The sequence below is a fragment of the Platalea leucorodia genome (assembly GCF_965183815.1).
Source record: "Platalea leucorodia genome assembly, chromosome: 8".
Taxonomy (NCBI): domain Eukaryota; kingdom Metazoa; phylum Chordata; class Aves; order Pelecaniformes; family Threskiornithidae; genus Platalea; species Platalea leucorodia.
Genome location: NC_138830.1, coordinates 4,854,906 through 4,869,038, shown reverse-complemented (window position 1 = coordinate 4,869,038; position 14,133 = coordinate 4,854,906). Strand labels below are relative to the sequence as shown.

At 41.1% G+C, this 14,133-nt stretch overlaps 1 protein-coding gene across 1 annotated transcript; it reads right to left on the bottom strand.

Annotated features, from left to right (window-relative positions):
* Positions 1–219: 219 nt before the first annotated feature.
* On the bottom strand, positions 220–13,029 carry LRRC31 (leucine rich repeat containing 31; the record flags this gene model as incomplete). Its single annotated transcript, XM_082320939.1, has 10 exons — positions 12,964–13,029; positions 11,005–11,262; positions 9,576–9,725; positions 9,005–9,172; positions 6,364–6,531; positions 5,318–5,485; positions 4,389–4,556; positions 3,084–3,251; positions 1,724–1,891; positions 220–539 (listed from the first exon to the last, which is right to left on the bottom strand). Exons 1-10 carry the CDS (start codon positions 12,974–12,976, stop codon positions 220–222), a joined length of 1,749 nt encoding a protein of 582 aa, XP_082177065.1. The 5' UTR covers positions 12,977–13,029.
* Between the last annotated feature and the right edge of the window lie 1,104 nt (positions 13,030–14,133).

The following is a 14,133-nucleotide window of genomic DNA, read 5'->3' as shown; positions in this document are numbered from 1 at the left end:
AGCATGGCCCAGAGAATCTGAAAGAATATGTCATTAAATTGAATGATCTATGCACGTAGAAGGTTAAATAACAGTTTTATATAATTATGGAACTATTTCAAGAGCTCCCATGAGATGAGACAAGATTGCTAAAAACTGGGCAGTCTTCTAAGTCAGCGATACATAATACTTGGTTCATATGCTGCTTGTGAAAGGCCTTCCAGAAACCTTCAACCTTCATCAACAGTCAAAACGAATGTTTCTTTTGTTGTCTTGATTAAAGCTTTCCAGTCGTTTCCGCTGCGATTCTGAAAGGACCCATCTTTGCATCCCCAGCTCTGCCAAGGCAGGCAGCTTTGTCAGTGCTGCTAACAACTCGCTGAACCACGTCCCACAGTCCCGGCAGGACGATGGGCGAAGACTGACATCCAGCTCTGAGAGTTCTTTGAATACTGCTAAGCCTTGACAGAAAACGACCCACCCTTCATCAGAGATGTTGTTGTTATAACTCAAATCCAGCTTCCGTAATCTGGCTAGATGGCCATCCTGCGTCAGCAACGCTGCAAGAAATGACAGACACAAACACAACTAATACATCCTGGCAATCGCTTTAAAAGCTTTTTAAATAATACCATACTATTTAAGGCCTTTCAGCAGTCAAACAGCAAGATTCAATTCCTCAGCAACATAAAATCACTCGCTGTTGATCTCAAAAAGATCGTTTTCTCACAGATGAAGGAGTGTGCAACATTTAAACCACAGGCAATTCAAAAGGAACAGAAGTATGCGGTTAAAATTGTATGGCAACCTGAAAAGCTTTGAGTCAGTTGGAAGGAGGTTATATCAAGTGCCAATTAAAATAGGCAGACAGGCTTTACAGGGAGGCTTAGAAAGAGGAAAGCAAAACTAGATGAGGTTGCATGATTACAACAGCCAGCTCTCACTGTGGGAGGGTAATGGGCCTAATATACCCTAAAGGGAACTGGGATCCTTAATGTATGATTGGCAAAGGAGACACCCATCAAGGGTGATGTTTGTAAAGTTAACAATATTCAGGCTTCATCTCACCAGCCTTCAGATTACAGGGCCTTAACAGCCGTCACACAGCTATTGCCAATCATCTCAGACACTCAAAACCCATGAGTCAGGCTCACAGAATCACGAGGATGATTATAAAATAAACAGGTTTTTAAAAGGATCCTAGAATTTATTCCTTCTTTGGGTTCCTATTTTCCAGTATTTCTCAACAGCTGCTAAGAGGTGGGCTAAACTATTTCTGTTTTAATTCTCCCGTAATAGTTTGACTCCAGAAACACACCTAATGGACTGAGAGCTGGTAGTGCCTGTATTACCAGCTGTCACCACGTCCATTTCCCATAAATTACTGAACCCCAAACCAGCAACCAAGCAAAATAAAACTCCTCAGACGCAGCTTTAAATATCTGACATAAAAACCAGATGTAAACCCAACATTTTTCTAAGAAGTGATCTCTTTTTGTATTAATAGATAAAACTGCTAGAATGATTCTTTGCATTTTTATCCTTTTCAGTTTTTGCACTGTGCATGTACAGGACACAGTCTTCAGCAAAATGAAAAGCCTTTTTGGGAAAAATACTGCTGTATTTTCCATCTTTTAATTTGATTTATGCAAAAACGTGCTCAGGCCATGGAACAAGTCCCTTCTGAATTGTGGTCTAAATGCCCTGGCTCCTTGACTGCTAGTAAATACCATGTTATACGTACTGAGAAGTGCCAAATCTTCAGCCACCAAGTTACAGCTGCTCAGTCTTAACACTTGAATCTCCGTTGCAAGCTTTAGCGCTCCCAAAAGCAGCTTTAGGTTCCCACCAACGCACTTATTCCAAGAAAGGTCTAATATCTCCAGTCCAGGAAGGTGAAGGGCAGCCTCAGCTGAAAAGATTAAGACCAGCAACTTCTGCTTACTAAGAGAAAACAACATGGCCTCAATAGACACCTCACCGGCAATTCACCTGTAGATAGGCTCCTAACAGGCTGCCTACTTGTGCTTAGAACGACTTATTTTATCCTAATAAAAGCCAGACAAAAAATATCTCCTGTGCTCTGCAAAGAATATAAGAAGGGCCTGCCTACAGAATCTTTAAGGACTCTGTGGAGGGGTTTCTTGTCTTTCTGTTATTGGCTTAACCTTGTCCCACTGAAGTCAATTTAATGTAACAGCTTGTTTTTAAACCATTTTATATCAATTTAAAGACAGCAATTTTTTGCTGTGAACTCACCATGCAAGGTGAAATGCTCTGTATCTTTTGACAACACCGATTTCCATGACGTCACTCTTACATAATTGCAATGATATAAATATAGTACTGTTCCTGCAGGGACCTCAGACCAGTTTAGCTTGCTACTGCTTCTGCTGAAGGCAGTCAAGTTTTACTATAGGTTTCAATGTCACTAATAAACAGTACAAAATATATTGTAAGTGCACAATACACAGTAACTAACAGATCCCTCTGTACTTAGATTTCATGTGCCATATGGAACACCTATCAAAGGGACAGGGTAGCCGCTAATCCACTGAGATTTGCAATAAGTAGGTAAAAGAGGCTGAATTGACATATCCTGTCTTAGACTGGACTTTTCTTCATGGCTGTGCAATATCTTTTCCGCTACTGCAGTCATTGCCTCTGTTCCTCCATTGCCCCGTGCTTAACTCTATCCCAGAAAGTTTCTACTGAAACTTTCACCTGCAGTGAGGTGAAAAACATTCAGTGAAAACTTTACCCCACTAAACTGCAAATGCAGTGTTACAACCAAAATATAATTACAGCATAATATGAAATCATGTTTTGCTTTCTCTTCCAAAATTAGGGAGTATTCGAAAGCTCACTATCAGACAAAAGGCTAAAAGGACTTCATCCAGTCAGGTATAATGGGGGGAGACATACAGTGGTCTTGCCTTGCAACCAGGTCCTATGAAGCACTGGTTTCATTACAGGCTTTTTCACTCAGGACCTGTGGTATAATGTAACCATGATCTCTGGAGTTCAGTCAACGGAGAATGAAGCGCTTTGTCCCACAAGGATACAGAGAGAACAGACACACTTTAAAAAAAAACCATTCCTACCTAGTGATGAAAACGACTCTTCACCTAAACCACAATTGCTGATGGCCACAGATTTCAAATTTGGTAAAAACCTGAGCCTGCCCAGAAGAGGATCAGACGAAATTCCTACGTTTTTATTCGAGGATAAATTCAGCTCTTGAAGACTGGAGAGTAAAGGTATCACCTGGGCTATGAAAACATGAAATATTTATTAGACAGTCACCGATCCAGAACAAATATGTAGTTGTATATTTGCCTGACATAATTTCTTTTCTTTATAAATCAATCCAAAAGTCAAGGCCAAGTTTTGACACTCAAATTTATGGTGAGTAATGTTTTACTCCATAAATAGCCTTGTCATTTTCAGTAGGAATGTTTAAGAAATTAGGTATTACACACTGTGTGGAAGGTTGTCAGAACACAGCTTCCTGTTGAAATCTTCTAGGTGAAGTAGGGAATTTAACATTAAATGAGATGGGGGTTATTTCCAAATGTCCTCACTGCTAACTGAAACTCCGTTATATTAATGTGATTATTCTCTATGGGTCAAGAAATTAAAAATAAATCATGATTGCTATTACTAATAGTTAATATTTCCAAGTGCTTCAGCAGCAGCTTTTCAAATTACCTTCTTTATCATGGAAAGTAAGATGTGGGCAATATAGATTTTTTGTTGCTGTTGTTCTAAAGAGTAAAAACCAGTACCAAAAAGTTATGATAACGTACACAGAAAAACAAACTGTCTCACTGATTGAATAGGAAATGTCTTTTTCTTCCTAATAGTATTTATGAGTTGGATCAATTTATGAGTATTTATGAGTTGGATCAATTCAGCCTGGAGACTGTAGTCTCCAGCTTTTCTGTAAGACAGAGAGCAGCAGCAATGCAAGATCTCCTAACATCACTCTCAACTTAAAGTTCACCAAGGGAGTTTTAGGCAGCTACATTCACATGCACATATGCACCTTGGATCTGTGCCAATTTATACCACTAGGGGAGCTGTCTCTGGATATTTCCAAAATTACTGATTATCAAAAAAAGCAGTGCTCGGTGGCAGTTCCTACATTCACATCATGAGTCTGAATCATGGTGGATTCAGGTCCTTAGTTGCACATGGGACCAGACACTATGAGATTACCTTTGATACAGCAAAAAACCATTCCATACTGATCGAGAAAGCTATCCTGCACGCTGCACTTCCAGAACTGCCTAGTGAAAATATACTGAGATCTGCTAGACTAGGTTAGGCAGAATCTCTTACGCCTTTGAGATATTTTCGGAAGTCAAAACCTACATTCTTAATGGATTTCCTCAACATGTCCTTACACAAAACGGTCATGTCCTCTTCTGTTACACAGCACTGGTGGAGATCAAGGACTTCGAGATTTTTCAAGCTGGCCAAATGAGCTGTTGAGTCTTTAAAGCCACCGCCAATCTCTTTGTTACACGATATGTCTAATTTTCTTAGCTTGGCAAGATGCTGTAAAGCAGTGTCTGAAATGGAAAAGGGAGCATGCTGGTCACTGGCTGCTACAATAGCACAGGTCACGGCTTTAGCATTTATTTACTTTAACATCAAAGTTTGCACAAGGTATTGCAGGCAAAGCTCTTAGACTAAGCTTCAGCATGTAATCACAGCAGACATACAGTAATATTGCAAAGCTTCCCCATCTATGCAACTCCATTCTTCTCTAAAAGAGCAGGTGAAGGTGAGGCCAGTTCATCCATTCAGTCCTCAGCCTTTTGCTGAAATTACTACTGGATGTGCTAATTAGTGCACTTAATTAATTGTCTTATGGATAAGACCTCCACTAGGGAGAGACACAGATAATAAGCCCATTTCATATGGCTTCACTGGACAGTCATTAAGTCACAATGGTGAATTTGGATTCCCCTCTGAGAGTAGGATTAGCTTGTTAAAAGTTAGCTAGCCTGTCTGTGCCCTTGTCTATGTTCTGTCTGGGGAGAGAGGAAGCATTTCCAGAGAGCCATTAATCTACCCTAAGATGTATCTCAGATAAATGGTGTGGAGCGTGACTCTCCCCACTGACTTTCACATGCTTGAGCTCAGGGAAGATAAATGCAACTCCTGCTGAAAGTCTCTGTAGTCTTTTATCAGTCCTCAAAGAGCAAATAACGATTGCCCATTAATACTGCCAAACCATCAGCAAAATCCCACCTCATTGCCTTTCTTAAATGGTTTTCAGATGTACAATTTATTCAGAATGAAAGTCTTTCTGAACGTAAAGTCTAACCTAAGCCCTGGAGGCTGTCTTGCTTTAATCCACACATGTGCAAGTTTAACTCTTTCAAGCCTGGCACATTTTTCAGATCCTGAGCGATAACCTTCACGCTGCAGCCGATGTTTTTGTTGATAGAGAGATCTAATACTTCGAGGTCTGGGATCACATTTAGAAGTTCAGCTGGGGAAAAAGAGAGAAGAAAACCAGAATTGGTAATTGTCTGGAATATATACAGATGAACCCTAGAAAAATACAGCACCATGACAAACAGGAAGAGGTAGGCTGGGTTTGCCTATACGTGTGGTTTAGACTTACTAAGTTCCTGTTCTACTTAAAAAATACAGCAAAACAAAGATTGGGTAGGAATCAAGAAAATCAGTGAAAAATCTGTATGAAAATAAAGGCGAAAAAATACAAGGACAGTTAGAAAAATACAGGGGAATAAAAAGCAGGAATACAAAGAGAAGGAAAAAATTCTTATGAAAAGATACAGGACTGTATGTTGCATATGGCCATCTCCTGCAGTGGCGATGAGAGCACAGGGACTTCTCTTTAGGGAGAAAATATCTTTTAAAACACAGAATCAGATCAAAAGACCACACATGATTAAGCTACGGTGAGAGGAAAGAGGGGAGGGGTGATCAGTGGTTGCCAACTCAGCCTAAATTCCCACCCCTCAGGCCTTCTTTTCCATCCCATCGCTAACTACATATTCAGCTGCTTAATTTTAAGCCATTGGTGTTGGAAATTCTGGCACACATGACTTGCTCAGGGTCTCAAAGGATCCAGTGACCCTGGACCACTGAGGCAGCCAGACTGTGGTTTAGATCTAGCTGTTCTTCCTCTCAACCCTACCTACCTGATTAGAGAGGACAACTTTCTTCTTTGGAAGAAAGCGCATTAAATCCCAATACCATGTGCTAAATACTATTATAATGCAGAGCCTGAAATAAATCAGCTTTCAACTAATATTGAGCTCAATACAGCCATAATCTAAGGCAAACAAGTTACATTTTTGTGAAGCCAGTCTCTCAGTCCAGCTCTGTGGATACACATACCAAGGGATTCTCCATCCTTTGCCGTCAGGTTACAGTCCGTAATTTTCAGAAGTTTTATCTTGCATCCTTTCTGGAGTTTTTTTGTCAGGAGTGATAGTTTTCCACCTATATTACTGTTCCATGATAAATCCAGTTCTTCAAGTTGAGGAACAATTTCAAACGCCTCTCCTGTAACGGAAGTCTAAGATGATTCATTCTAGGTATCACTTTCAGTGCAAGACAAAAATACAGGTTTCACATATATTAAAGGGGAAGGTTAGCCACTTAATTCTCAAATTATTATATTTTGTATGGCTTGCCAGGAAAATTGGTGTATGCTATGAATTGTTGGTACCACAGCAATGTTGTATAAATTCTCACCTTGTCTAAGGAGCAATATAGATCACAAGTCATTGTCACAGCACACACAGATTGCTTGGCCATCATTGTAGACCTGTGCCAGGACCCAGAAAGTCTAGTCCATAGGGAAATCAATACAAGTGACAAGTCTGAATTTACTGTCCTGTATAGTTCTGCTCTATTTTATTTGACAAACTTCCAACGTCCTCTGTCCTGTGTCCACAGGTCATTTTGGAGGAGATGAAATAAGTCCTCTCACAGCAATTTCTGAAACTTAAAAGTCTCATTTCTGACAGGAATTTCTGACTCACTTCATAAGGAATCAAGATAAGCATTGTTTTGACCCAAACTAACTTCCCCATGATTTCAAGGCAGACAGCACTGACTTTGATTACATTCAGAAAAATTAGCCTTTTTCAGGCTTGATGCACCTGCCAACGTGAACTGTGCTAGTGCTTCTTTGTAATACTAACATCCCACTGTAAAATCCAACTTCCTAACTTCCTTTGTAGATGAGGGACGCAGATGTTTATTTGCATAAACTCATTCCCAAGAAAGATCAATTAATCAGACCATATGCAAATGCAATTTCAAAGTGTCATACACAAACTTTTGATCTAAAGTCTCATCATCAACCTAATAATTGAGAATTGTATTTTAGTAATAAACCCTTTCATGTCTGCATGCTTTCATAATTAATTCTTCACAAAAGATTTATAATAGAAAAATAATTATGTCTGTTGTTGTAAGTGAATATCCAGGTTTGAGACAAAAGGACATGTCTTAATGTTTATTTCTGCATTTATTTTAAATTATTACCTCAGTCTTGAATATTGAGCAATGCACTACAGTTGAGAAGTGCTTTTGCCTCTGCAGCATAGCCTGTTTCTGTTTGACATGGGGACTAGCATTCCAGATACATTTTCCACCCAGAAGATAAATAAAGGACTATAACTCCAGGAATGGTTTCCTACCACCTCTCACAGTCACAGCTCTGAGCAATCACACAGAAGAGGTGGATATTATGGTTATATTTGAGGCATTGATTTCTAAAAAGAATGCACTGAGTGGCCCCATTTCCACGGATAGATGTGGACACAGTCAAACAGGCATTATTGGCCTAAATACGCATGCTATTTTCAAAATCACAGGCAAAATCAATGCAAACTGCCTGTTGCTATTCCACACCTCAAGAGCATCACATTTTGACTAGAAACTCAAGTCCTCTGATCAGTTTCGTGGCTGTCTCAGCAGAGGCCAAGCCAGAAAGGGGAAGGAAACAGCACAGAAGAACCAGGCAGAATAAATCAATTGGAAATATAACCAATAAAACTCAAGAGAAAAAAAATGTATCAGAAAAGGGTTTGAAAAAGAATGAAATAAATTTGAAAAAATCTGACAGAAAATGAAACACAGATTTTAGCCTCATCAGAAACAGACCAATTATTTGCACCGGCTTTTGTAGAGATGCGTGTTTCCTCTCCAACAGGTAGCGTGACCCACTTTTGAGCTACCACCATATATGTAATTTTATTTCTGAACCTTTCCTGCAAAAAGCCTGGGTATGAATGACATAAAATCCAGCTTTATAACTCAGACTGGTTTTTAGAACTTGCAAAATAAGCAGCAGTTTTTTAGAATTCTTAGTTGATTGAGTTTGCTTTTCTTTTAGATACATATCACAGACCCACCCCAGAGTAAACTCCAGGCCCAGAGGTAAGTGACTCAGCGTCAGAACCTGAGCGCGTAACACCATCTTCAAAACCTTTAAATCTCATGCTTTGCAGAAAGCAGGGTTTCAGGCACTCCGAGCAAAGAAGTACACAGAGGAATAAGCTTCTCCCAGACTTGCAAAAACAAGTTATAAAGCTCCAAGGCAGCACTGGTTTTAAGTCTCCTCCAAAAGACCATCCATTTTTTTGTGCTGAGCACTGCATCTGTCCTGCAGCATGAAGACCTAAGCTGACCCTGTTATGACTGACTCTGTTTCAGTTCTTCTGTTTACCATTAGATATGAAAGGTAGCCAAAAATATACTAATCTAAATTGAAAACATGCTTTCCTGCAAATAGGACTGAATTCAGTTCCCTTCTGCATGTGAAACCTTCATGCCCTGAGGAATGCACTCCGCAGAGCCACTCAAATGTATAAGATCTCTCATAAACCCAAGTTCTTTCTACTGTTTCACAGCAGGAGTTTAGATTGCCCAGCGTGGAAGCAGCAGGGGTAGGATGTAGGAAGAGATGAGACGGATTTCATTAGACCCAAGCTGTCTGGAAGTAACTGTAAAGGAAAACCTGTACCTAGGGAGGTGACATCCTCAGCTGTCAGCCTACAGTTGTTAAGTCGAAGGACTTTTAACAGGTTCACGTGATGAAGATGAACAGTGAGAGCTTTCAAAGTCCCACCAACACAACCATTCCAGGACAGGCTGATCTCTTCCAGCTCTGGGAGAAATGGCAGTAAAGAAGCTGTAAAAAAAAAAAAAGAAAAGAAAAAGCGTATTCTGTTTGCATGTTATCTGCACGCCCTGGATGTTAATACATCTTAATACAGAGATGCTTTCTACAACCAATATAGCATTACAAAGCCATGGCAATTTGTACCTCAGTTTTCTTATCTGTAGTTTGAGTGTAAGGACATTCATCTGCTTCACAGACCTGTATGATTTTTAAATTTTTATATATATTACATAATTTATATAACTTAGTAATTAACATTTCTCAGGGACCTGGGACCACCAGATGAAATGTTAAATAAAGCCAGGCCTGTATAAAAGACAGGGAGGGGAAAAGAGGAGAGTGAATAATTGAACAGGCAAATAAGAATTAAAGAAATGTATGAAGTGACTAGTTGAATAAAATGTGTATTTACCCAGCTCTGTTACATCTGCTGCACTTAATGCACAATTATTTAGATCCAGATTCTTGCTGTTGGGTTTCTTTCCCAGTTTCTGCATGAACTGGTTAAATCTCTGCTCACCAGATGGTGACTCCGCTTCAGAAATGGGATGTGAAAGTCCATCTGAGTAACAAAGAAATAGGGCCCTGGTTATCTCTGCTACTAACACAATGCGTAAAACCTGTCTGCGGCTGTCGGGTCAAGACTTTAGGAAATTAGTGAAATCTGTCAGTAAACTGGGCTCTATTTTTGATCAATGTGGACCAATAACCTGAGCGGTAAGATCACTATAGATCAGATCACTACAAAGCTCCTGATGCAGAGCGAGAAAAGAATCTCCTGTTGCACATCTCCACGCTACCTTGTGCCAGTGACTTTGGATGTTTGCACCACCAGTTTAAGGACATGAAATTTGTGAAAAACTCTGAACTGCAGCTATTGTGGATGCACAAGTCATATAACCACCTCTGTATGCCTGCACCGTAGCCACACTGCTGCAATACAGTCTGTACTTGATCAGTTAGCACCGAGTGGCCCTGCAATTGTGTGGTGAACCTGCAGCTTCCTTCATGACAGCCCGTGTTCGTTTTCATACGTTGTCTGTGTAAGGCAGTTCCTGCTTTTCTTGGCTTTGCAAAGCAACCCCTACTTACCTTCTTCTTCCATGCAGTTTGTACAGCAAGGAAAATTGCATTTACATTCATTGCTAAGCCCTTTAACAAATCAGTAACTTCATCTAATGCCTATAGCTGGAAAAAAAGCAGCCAAAAATTACACAAAACAGCAATCCCACTCTCAGTACCTATCCCCTCATTGTTTTCCCAAACCTCCCCGAAACTCTTAGGACAAAGGACGGGGTCTAAGCCTCACCTTCCAGCTCCTTTTTAAAAATAGCCTCATTTTTTCTGGTGTGGATGTAAAGAGTATTCTTGTGTCCGCAAAATAACATACATGATGAATTTCCATTCCCTTCGCCTCCCCCTCACCAGTGTCAAGTGGTAGGAAACATCTGCTCTTTTTGTCTTCAGATTGCTTTAGCAGCAGGGCAGACAGAGACCAATCTTAAATACAACAAAGCCAAGCTACTGCTCAAAGCTGGGCTTTGAAACCAAATAAGCTCTGCAACTAATGAGCTGACTCCAGCACTGACCTCTCACATTGGAGATCAAGGGAGAGGTCACCCAAAAGCTTTATCCCTCCTCAGCAACATGGATCTCACTCCTTGCTTGGCACCTATCAAATTAGAGGGCACATCCTTGATAATGTTCCAATCAGAGGCAAATCCTGGCTAAACTATGGGCAGCAAAATACAGCATTTTGGCTAGCAAGAAAAGCAACTGATTTTCTATGAAATGAAAATATATACCCATGCACATGTATTTCACTATAGTACCAGCATTACCTTCTACAGAGAGGTCTTGCTTCTCACTCTGATCATCAGCCCCAGCGTTGTTTACTTCTGTTTCTTCAATTTCCTTTCTGTCCTTGCCTTCAGATTTCCCAAAGTCAAAGCCCCTGAAGAATTTTTTGATGGCTGAAGGCTGCTCTTTTCTTTTTCCAGGAGAGGACCTCTTCCCTTGGAACTGTTTTATAGCAAAGGCAAACAGGGAACTCTTCGGGATGTCATCTTCATGCTTATCCTGGCAGCTCTGAATGTCATCTTTCAGAGGATCAGCAGGTGTAGAAGGAATTAGTTTCATTAATGTTTACTCTTGCTTACCCTCTTTCATAATGGCAGATGCACTGAGAATTTCCTACTATTCCCTCCACGCTTCTATCAGAAAAGCACTGTTTAGTGGACCAGACTCTGAACTCATTTCTCCTCTTTCAAAAGGAAATGGTAGTGCTCAGTATTTGCACAGCAGACTCAGTGGCCCCAGTTCTCAACGGTACCAGTATCACCCTCTGCTGCCTTGTTAATGCAGACTGCTCCTAAGGCCACCCCACCTGCCCACCGAGCGCTGCAGGGCTAACCTGCTGCTTCCCCTGTCACTTAATCCCCAGGTTCAGTTCAGAGTCTTGTGGCCACATTCAAAAAGCAAGGCTGAGATGTCCCTGTTCTGAGGGGAAACCAGGTTAAGTTTAGCACCAAAGTGATTCTTCATGCCAAAGACCAGTCCGGCAGTCAGGAGGGTGAGAGGAGGAGGTGTCCCACAGGGAGTACAAGGACATCCTTGCCTGAACAATGTCACAGGCTCCCAAGCTCAGGGTGGAACATGCAAACGAAACCCCATTAACCTTAGAGCAAAGCTGAAGTGATATAGTGCAGAAAACAACCAGATATCGTAGCTAGGAACACTGGGAGTGTGCCAATGCTGGAAGAAAACAAGCCCCCCAGACAGCTTGTTTGGAACAGTTCAGTTCTATAGTGACCTCAGTTTCAGTGGCTAATTCACAGGTAAATTAAAGATTGACTTCATAATCATTTATACACATTCTTTCCTTACTGCTGTTTATACTACACAAGCTATAGCATCATCTGGTGATTCTACAGCTGCTTCGTTTTTCTCTAAGCATTAATTTCATGCTCTTTTTTTAATTTTAATTCCAGCATTCTCCTGCACACACATGCTTTAAACCGTGCAATCAGTCATAAAAACTAAGCAGACATTCATTGACTTTTGCTTTGTGAGGACCATGTGGAAAAGGTATGTATCAAGCACTACTGTGTGCCGTTGACTGCAGGGGGAACGACCTGAGCTCAGACCTCGATCCCGTAATGCACCAGAGCTCATGAACGGGTTTCTGTGCTCACACGGATTCCCCCTTCCCCAGTACAGACCCACACACAGAACTCATTCCACAATTCCCCATCATCCATAGCGCACATGAACTCCATCATTTTAATAATCATCTGTGATATATAATGTCGCTGGCATCAATTTTCCAAAAAAGAGAAACACGTGAGGAAGTATCAGTAATCCTATGAATTTCACAGATAGATAGTTTTTATGCTATTACAGCAAGAGTCAGGTCAGGGGGGAATGTCAAAATAAAGCAAATGTAGTTTTTATATACACATACTTTTCTTTTTGTGTGTGTGCGTATATAAATGTGGGTATATATACTGATGTATCTATATATATGTACGTAAGTTTTCTTACCGTGTTGGAAGTTATCTGCCATGAGACAAGTGTTCAAGGGCAGAGCACTCACAGTAACAAAAAGCTGATGCATTGTTTAGTCTTGCTCTTAATAGCCTGTCACAGCTGTCTTTCTTATGAGTAAAGTACAAAAATTATACAAAACAACGTACACAGCTGTACATGCACGTTCACTGAGCTGAAAAGCAATGCTGGTTACCCTGGCTGTGTTTTCATGCTGTAGAATGGTATTATTTTCAACAGACAAAGAAACATACCTGTCTCTTCCATTGCTACACTTGAGGATCTGTTTCACCTTGTACGGCACTTTCAGGGCTTGCAGAAGTGAGCCATGACTTGCAAACAAAATCTCGCTTCTTTCCCTAACAGGACTTTCCACGTACTTTTCTTTCAAGAGTTTCTGTCTTCATCAGTTTGATAGCAGCAGCTCTGCACAACTGGTTTGTGGGCTCTTTCCTGACGCCCCTGTTCCTCCGCGCTGTCTCCCGACGTCAGCCTGCTGTCCCTGGTCTCTTTTTTCTGGGGGGGGGCGTTGAGAAGTCCATTTAAATGCTCTGATCATGTCCCAGCTTAGCTCACTCAGCAGGCAGAAATCAGGAAGTGGCGGCACCGTCCGATACTGCACGCTAACCACTGCATGTCCCTGAAACAGCTGTTGTTCCAAGCGGCTGAGTCACCTTACAGATCAGGTTACAAAACTACCTGAAGAAAAGCTCTTTGTTTTCCCACCCCTTTTGTCCATACTGGTCAGAAATGCTGCTGGAGGCTGAGCAAAGCCCTGCTGTCAGCAGGACGTTGCATAGTTCAGTAAGAAAAAGGAATACAGAGGAGTAGCGCGCTCCTGTTCATTTTAGGGCAATGGGAGATAGGAGGGGAGAGGTCCTACTGCATCATCGTACAATCTGCTTGTGGGCAACAGCATGATACAACATTACGATGCAATCATTTGATGCATCAAACTTCACTATACCTTTTTTTTGTCTGTCTGCCTTAGAATCTGATTTCCATGACGGCGAATGTTACAATTTCTAGCTTAAACATACTCATGGCCATTTTCCTGAATCTCTTTAGCTTTGATGATTCTTTTTAATCTATGAGGTCTTCGCTTTTGTAGGCTAAACCAACCAAACTCTCCTTGTCTCCCCTCATGTGGAAAACTCTCCGTTTCCCTTATCATTTCTGCTCACCTTTGTCTGCACCTGCTGCAATATAATATATACTTCCTTAAATACAAGGGACCATCCACCGACGTGTATACACTAAAGACATATGCGAACTGGAGCGCTTTTGGTGGGGAACGATAAAGCTGGTCAACAAAACCGACGACTCCTTTGAAAGCAGCTGAGCAGACGCCAGCCGTGAGGACAGGCTTGACCCAGTGTGTCAACGTACAAATGATTCAGACAGGGTGGAATGAGGCACGGGGT